Source organism: Chinchilla lanigera, unplaced genomic scaffold (genome assembly GCF_000276665.1).
Source record: "Chinchilla lanigera isolate Chin_1 unplaced genomic scaffold, ChiLan1.0 scaffold00094, whole genome shotgun sequence".
Classification (NCBI taxonomy): domain Eukaryota; kingdom Metazoa; phylum Chordata; class Mammalia; order Rodentia; family Chinchillidae; genus Chinchilla; species Chinchilla lanigera.
Window position 1 is genome coordinate 2414010 of NW_004955495.1, and position 7529 is coordinate 2421538.

General features: G+C 58.1%; 1 protein-coding gene across 1 annotated transcript; it reads left to right on the plus strand.

The window, feature by feature from the left end:
* Positions 1–4103: 4103 nt before the first annotated feature.
* On the plus strand, positions 4104–7172 carry Acp5 (acid phosphatase 5, tartrate resistant; the record flags this gene model as incomplete). The annotated part of the gene is given in 5 exon segments (XM_013505121.1): positions 4104–4438; positions 4808–5074; positions 5252–5379; positions 5964–6309; positions 6760–7172. Coding segments are annotated over 4 exon segments (984 nt in total). The 3' UTR covers positions 7003–7172.
* Positions 7173–7529: the final 357 nt, after the last annotated feature.

Genomic DNA, 7529 nt, shown 5'->3' on the forward strand with positions numbered 1-7529 from the left:
GCAAGACCCTGCCTCAAAAAGACCAAAAAAAAAAAGAAAAAAAAATACCCAAGCAGAATTGAATCAAGCTGTAAAGGAGCGTGTGGAACATTCCATCCAGGGCTGAAACAGAAGCCAGCTTGGGGTGGGGGCTGAACAGGAGCAGGAAAGACCAGAGACCTCACTGAGGCGCAGCCCTTCATTCCGCCGCTTCCCAAATAATGACTCAGCAATCGCTGGCATGGGCTCCTGGCTTGAGATGCTGGAGAAACAGCAGGAAACGCCGCGGAGAAAGTTCTGGGCCTCTGGGAGCTCACAGAGGTGAGTGATGGAGGGAAAATGAGACGCAGGCGTGCGTTTGTCACGGAGCGATGAACACTGCAGCAGAGACTGCGGGTGCTAAGGCTGGGCCGGAGCTGCCGCCCAACAGCCAGCATCTCCCCAGCGCGTGAGGCCCTGGGTTCCATCCCCAGCACCTTGACACATTTAGCAATAAATTTCCAAAAGAAAAATGAACACAATGAGGCAGGCAGGCACTTGGTGAGTGACGAGGCAGGAAGAGCCCTCAGGCGGACAGAGCAGCAGGTGCCAAGGCCCTGAGGTCAGCAGCTCCCCGGTCTTCCTGGCAGGCAGTTGAGGCCCTGGAAGCTGAGGGATCTAAGGGAGAAGAGGGGGCTGCGGGGAGAGTAGGGAGGGCAGAGCCCGGGCCACAGAGCCCAAGGAGGAACTTGAGCATGGGATGGACGTGGGCACTGGGAAAATAGGCAGAGGGGACGGGGAGGGGGACTGCGGCCACATCTGGGTCCAGTGGTGCCAGAAATCTGCAGAAAAGGGGTCCTGAGCGAACAGAGAGGGGAGCTGACCGCAAACCAAACCCAGAAGTGGGCCGAGAGACTCACCAAGAAGGTCCAGGTTGCATCAGGTTCCCCGCACAAAATCAGGTTTAAGTGTTTTTTTGTTTTTTTTTTTTTTTTGTGACACTGAGTCTCCCTGTGCAACATAGGCTGGCCCTGAACCCGCAGCCATCCTCCTGCTTCAGCCTCCCAAGTGCTGAGGTTACAGGCAGGTTCTTTTTTGTCTTGTTTTGTTTTTGTACGGGGAATTGAACGCAGGACCTTGCACTTGCCAGGCAGGCGCTTGTGCCGCTGAGCTCTATCCCTGGCCCCAAGCGGGGTTTATTTAATTAATTACTTCATTTATGGGGTGCTGGGGATAGAAACGGGGCTTTGTGCACGCTAAGCATGTCCTTTACCCTTGAGCTGTGCTCCCAGCCCTACATCTGCTTAATTTTAATTATGTGCATGTTTTTTCATGTTTTTCTAATTTTATTTTATTTTATTTTATTTATTTATTTTTTTTTTTGGTTTTTGGTTTTTTGGTTTCTGGTACTGGGAACCGAACTCACAACCTTGCACTTGCCAGGCAGGCGCTTTTGCCACTGAGCTAAATCCCCAGCCCATGTTTTTCTAATTTTAAAAAATATCAAAAGTGCCAAGCCTAAATGACAAAGTTGTAAATGGGGAAATGGTTATTCTGTTTAATGGAATGAAGTGTTACCCACTTACAGAATTAAAAATAAAGCCAATTAAGGCCATTAAGCTAAAAGTTATAGCTAGGAGAGGTGATGTATGCCTGTAACCCCAGCTACTCAGGAGGCTGAGACAGGAGGATTGCGGTCAGCCTGGGCTACATAGTGAGACCCTGTCTCAAAAAAAGAAAAGAGGAGTTGGGGATTTAGCTCAGCGGGAAAACGTCTGCCTGGCATGTGCAAGGTCGTGAGTTCGATTCCTGGTACCAGAAGAAAAACGAAAAACAAAAAAACAGCAACAACAACAAAAAAAAGAACAAAGTTCAAGACCAGCCTGAACTGAGAGGCTCAGCCAAGAAGGTCTGAGACTCCATCTCTTTAATTTTTTTTTGTTTTGTTCCCCCGCCCCCTCCGTACTGGGAATCGAACCCATGACCTTGTGCTTGCCAGGCAGTCGCTGTGCGGCTGAGCTGAATCCCCACCCCCTAATTTTTAAAAATTGTACGTGTCTTAGTTGTGTGGGTGTTCACAGAACTCCAGGCTTGTCTGGATTTCCCGTCTCCCGCACTGTGCCCTGTCCTCCTGTGTCCTCTCATCTGTGACAGCTGTGCATGCGTCTGCGGAGTGCTGGCTGGCCTCTATGTGCCGTCCCCCCAAGTGGGATGGTCCGTGGCCGGCAGCTGTGGGACTCGGGAGGAAGCCGTGGAGGAGAGCTGAAACATTAAGGAAGCCTCGTGGTTCCCGTGTGACTCCCGGTGACCGTCCCCTGGGCTCACCCCGTAAGGTGGTGCCTGCCAGGTGTCCCCTTGTGAGGGTCTGGGTGACAGTCACCGGGTCCAGTCCACTCTCAAAACGGTGCCGGGAGGCTGGGATAGCAACTAAGCTTCCTTGGCTGGGTGCAGAGGCACACGCCTCTCATCCCAGCATTCTGGGAGGCTGAGGCAGGAGGATCAAAAGTAAGATTATCCTGGGCAGTTTAACAACTTAGACCCTGCCTCAAAATAAAAAATAAAAAGGGGGTAGAAAGGAGCTCAGTGTGAAGGCCTTGGGCTGAACCCCCCATGCTAAAAAAAGGAAAGTTCTTGTTTGCTGTTCCTGGGGCACGTGTGTGTGTGTGTGTGTGTGTGTGTGTGTGTGTGTGTTTAAATTCTTGAAATTCTAGGGACTACTGGACACTTCTCTCCTTTTATCCTGCTGCAGTGCTGGGGGTGGCACCCAGGGTCTCCCCCAAGCTAGGCGAACGCTCTTCCACCGAGCTGTGCCCCCGGCTTTTCACACCCACCTTGCTTTTGTTTTGGGTTTTGTTTTTTGAGCCAGGGTCTCACTGTGTAGCCCAGGCTGGCCTCCAACTCCCAGTGATCCTCCTGCCTCAGCCTTCTGAATGCTGGGCTCACCACTTTAAAGCCCAGGGAGACAGAATGGGAAGGTGTCACACCTCCCGCTACAGTGTGGCCTTGCTCCCCCAGGGCTGTGGCCTCAGGGTGCCCAAGTGCCCCAGGCAGGTGACAACTCCAGGGGGGAGGAGGAGGAAGAAACCGGTCCCAGAGATCCCTCTCTGGCCTGGACCTTCAGCCCCAGGGCCTGGGTCTGGGTGCTCCTGAGCTCCTTGGCCCAGGTTACAGCCCAGGGCGGGGCTCCACCGGGTGCACCTGGCTGGCGCGGGCGGGGCCCAGGCCAGCTCCTCCTCCTCCTCCTCCTCCTCCTCATTAAAACAGGGCGAGCCGGAGTCCTGGGCTCTGCACCCAGCTGACCACGGGTGGCAGGTGAGCTGGGGGAGGGGAGAGTATCTTTCTGCCTTTGTCACCCACTTCCTTCCTGTCTGTCCCAGCTGCACCATCGGTGCATCGGTGTGGGGTTGGGGGTTTTAGTGTCACCAACAGCCATCCTCGTGACTCAGGTCGTGTCACTCATCTTCTCTGAGCCTGCGCTCTTGGTCTGGATGAGGGTTCCCCTATCCGCTGTCATTCCGGAACTCTGGGAGGCTGAGGCAGGAGGATCTCACGTTTGCCCCCAGCCTGGGCAGCTTATGAACTTAGCAGGCACCGAGCTACTTGGCTGTGAGTGAGTGTTGAGAGGACAAGCCTGGGCCGCGTCCCAAGCAGAAGCGGGAGCTGGCAGGGGAACCGGGAGGTGAAAGGGAGGCCCCGCCCTGCACCGCCCAGCCCCGCAGCCCTCCCTGAGAGACTGCCTTCCCGGGAGGCCCCACGGCCAGCTGCTGGAGGTGTCAGGGTCAGAGGGGGCAGTCACACGGCCCTGTGCCCGGGGGCTCCCGCGGGACAGGCGTGGGAGGTTGGGGAGGGCACAGGCAGCACTTCCCGGAAAAGAGGGGCCACCACCCCGCCGTGCATGGGGGGCAGGGGCGAGCGCAGGGACCCAGGAAGTTCCCACACTCCGATGTCACCAACACGGCTCAGGTGAGGGCCAGCCACACCGCGGAGACGCCGGTCACAGCCAGGCTGGCCCTGGTCACACGGCCTCGTGACACAGCGAGCGTCCCAGACAGGCCGCGGGGGCGGCAGGCTCGGCAGGCTCGGCAGCGGTGCCGCACACAGGAAGCGGCCCCCACCCAGACACGGGTGGGCGTGCACCTCTGCAGGGCACACACACGGCGGGGCGCGGCGCACGCCCCGGTGCACGGGCGCGCTGAGGGCAGGGGACACAAACAGTCGCACAGCCCCAGCGGCCATGCGCCAGCGACTTCCCACTCCAGCCCTGACCCCCGCCCGGGATCCCATGTCCAGTTCTAGGGAAGTGGGGCTCACATGACCCGGGGGGGGGGCCCTGGGCGCCGTGCTTGTCCTTGGAGAAACCGCATCACCCTTCCGGAGGATCCACTTCCGCCCCCAGGAATAAAGGCGGCCAGACGCCCGTCCAGCCCCGGAGTCCACCTGCCTCCCGCGTCCCCTGCTCACCAGGCTGCGGCTCGCTAAGGTGAGTTCTGGGTGCGAGGGGGTGAGGCAGGGCGAGGTGGCTTCCCGTCACTCTTCCTGTCCTCTCAGCCAGTTCCAATTCGTGCCACAGAGTCTTGGGGGCTGTGGCACCCCAAGGCCAAGTGTGTGGTTCACGTCTGTCATCTCAGCACCCAGGAGGCTGAGGCAGGAGGATCACCACAAGTTGAAGGCCAGCCTAGGCTATATATGTCACGGCCAGCCTGGATTGCATAGTGAGACCCAGTCTCAAACAAACAAACAAACAAAAAAGACCCCCAAAATCCACCCTGCTGGGCCAGGCCTGCAGGGACCATGGTCCTCTTTCCTCTTGGGGGGCTCTAGGGTTCACACCTCGTCTCTCCCCTCGCAGATGACTGCACGGATGGTGCTGCTGGTCCTGCAGGCGTCACTGCTGCTCCACCTGGCTGGCTGCACGGCCCCCACGGCCACCCTGCGCTTCGTGGCTGTGGGTGACTGGGGCGGGGTCCCCAACGCCCCGTTCCACACAGCCCGGGAAATGGCCAACGCGAAGGAGATCGCCAAAGCCGTGCAGATGATGGGCGCTGACTTCATCCTGTCCCTGGGGGACAACTTCTACTTCACCGGCGTCCACGATGTCAATGACAAGAGGTTCCAGGTGTGTGCTGGGCTGGGAAGCGGCCGCCCAATCTGGCGGCCTTCCTTTGGGGAGGGCAGAGCGGGGTGGACCCGCCTGCAGGTGCCCGGAGCTCTCGATGGCTCCTGAGTCCCCGGCCCCTGGTTGGTGGGAGCATGAGGGCGGCTGGTGACTGGGCGCCCTTCCTGTCCACCACAGGAGACCTTCGAGGATGTGTTCTCCGACCGCTCCCTGCGCAACGTGCCCTGGTACGTGCTTGCTGGAAACCACGACCACCTGGGGAACGTCTCAGCTCAGATCGCCTACTCCAAGGTCTCCAAGCGGTGGTGAGCATGCCCGGGGGATGGCAGAAGCCTGCTATTGCAGCATTTGGGAGGCTGGAACAGGAGGAGCTCCATGAGTTGAAGGTCAGCCCAGGCTACATAGTGAATTCAAGGCCAGCCTGGACTACACAGTGAAATCCTGTCTTTTTTGTTGTTGTTGTTTGTTTCTTTTCCAGTACCAGCAATCGAACTCATGACCTTGCGCTTGCCAGGCAGGCCCTGTGCCGCTGAGCTAAATCTCCAGCCCCTTGAAGCCCTGTCTTAAAAAAAAAAAAAAAAAGAAAAAAAAAAAAATCAGGGCATGGTGGTAGTGGTAGCTGTCTATAACCCCAGCACTCTGGGAGGCTGAGGCAGGAGGATCACAAGTTCAAGCTCAGCCTGGTAAACTTAGCAACCTAAGGAGACCATCTCAAAATAAAATTTAAAAAAGCTTTAGGGACATAGCTCAGTGCAAAGGCCCTGGGTTCAATCTCCGGTTAAAAAACTAAGCACATCAATTTTTTAAAAAGATCTTTTCCTTGAGCGGGCTGTGGCCCTGACATTTCTCTGCCCCAAACTTCCACCCACGGCCTCTGTTCCCCCGGCAGGAACTTCCCCAGCGCTTTCTACCGCCTGCACTTCAAGATCCCGCGGACCAACGTGACTGTGGCCATCTTCATGCTGGACACGGTGACACTGTGTGGCAACTCGGATGACTTCCTGAGCCAGCAGCCTGAGAGGCCCCGGGACCCGGCGGTGGCCCGTACGCAGCTGTCCTGGCTCAAGAAGCAGCTGGCCGCGGCGAAGGAGGACTACGTGCTGGTGGCCGGCCACTACCCTGTGTGGTCCATCGCTGAGCACGGGCCCACCCGCTGCCTGGTCAAGCACCTTCGGCCCCTGCTGGCCACCTACGGGGTCACCGCCTACCTGTGTGGCCATGACCACAACCTGCAGGTGAGGAGCGGGCAGGCACAGGGCACCCTTGGCCTCCCAGCACTCAGGAAGCTGAGGCAGGAGGGTTGCTGGGAGTTTGAGGACAGCCGGGGTGGTCTCCATAGTGAGTTCAAGGCCAGCCTGAGCTATGTGGAGAGACCCTGTTTTAAAAAATAAATAAAATAGCCAGGTGTGGGAGCGCACACCTGTAATCCCAGCACCCGGGAGGCTGAGGCAGGAGGATCGTTGGGAGTTCGAGACCAGCCTGGGCTACAAAGTGAGCTCAAGGCCAGCCTGAACTGCAGAGCGAGCCCCTGTCTCAAAAAGACACTAAAGAAATAAGTAAAATAAAATAAAACTAACACTTTGGGATCAGGAACAGATGTGGCCCGTGTGGGTGAACCCCTCCCCCCACCCCAGCAGCCTCCTCTCCGGGCTGCAGCTGCCCCAACCTGTGTCCTGTGTCCCCAGTACCTTCAAGACGAGAACGGCATTGGCTACGTGCTGAGCGGGGCCGGGAACTTCATGGACCCCTCGGTGCAGCACCGGCGCAAAGTCCCCAACGGCTACCTGCGCTTCCACTACGGCTCCGAGGACTCGCTGGGCGGCTTTGCCTACGTGGAGATCGGCGCCAAGGAAATGACCGTCACCTACATCGAAGCCTCGGGCAAGTCCCTCTTCAAGACCAGCCTGCCTCGGCGGACCCGGCCCTGAGCTCCCGGGAGGCCCGCTGTGCCCGCCGTGGCCCCCAGGGCCCGAGGCAGGGGCCCCGCGGGGTGGCCAGGGGCCGGGCGCAGGGCCCCCAGGATACCGCCCTGGTCCCCAAGCGGTACTGGGGGCTGCACTTGCGCAGCGGCGTGGACAAGAGACCCGGCTGGGCTGGGGGTGCGCGGCGGGGGCGGGGAGGGCACACAGCGCCTTCTGTCACTGCCGTTCAATAAAGGGAGCGTTGTCAAGGCTGCGTGTGTATCTGGGACGTGTTGTGTGTGCGGGGGAGGAGTGTCTGGGCTGCCCACCTCCTGTCAGCTCCCTCTGTGAACAGCTGGGCGCTCTCCTGAGATGTGAGTTTAACTAAAACCCGAGAGCCAGGCGTGGGGGCTGAAGCAGGAGGATCGCTGTGAGTTTAGGCCGGCCTGGGCTGCATAACAAGACCCTGTCTGAAAAAAAAAGAAAAGGAAATCTCAAAAAAGACCAAAGGGGAAAAAAAAAAAAAAAGCCCGGTGTTGTGGTGCACGCCTGTA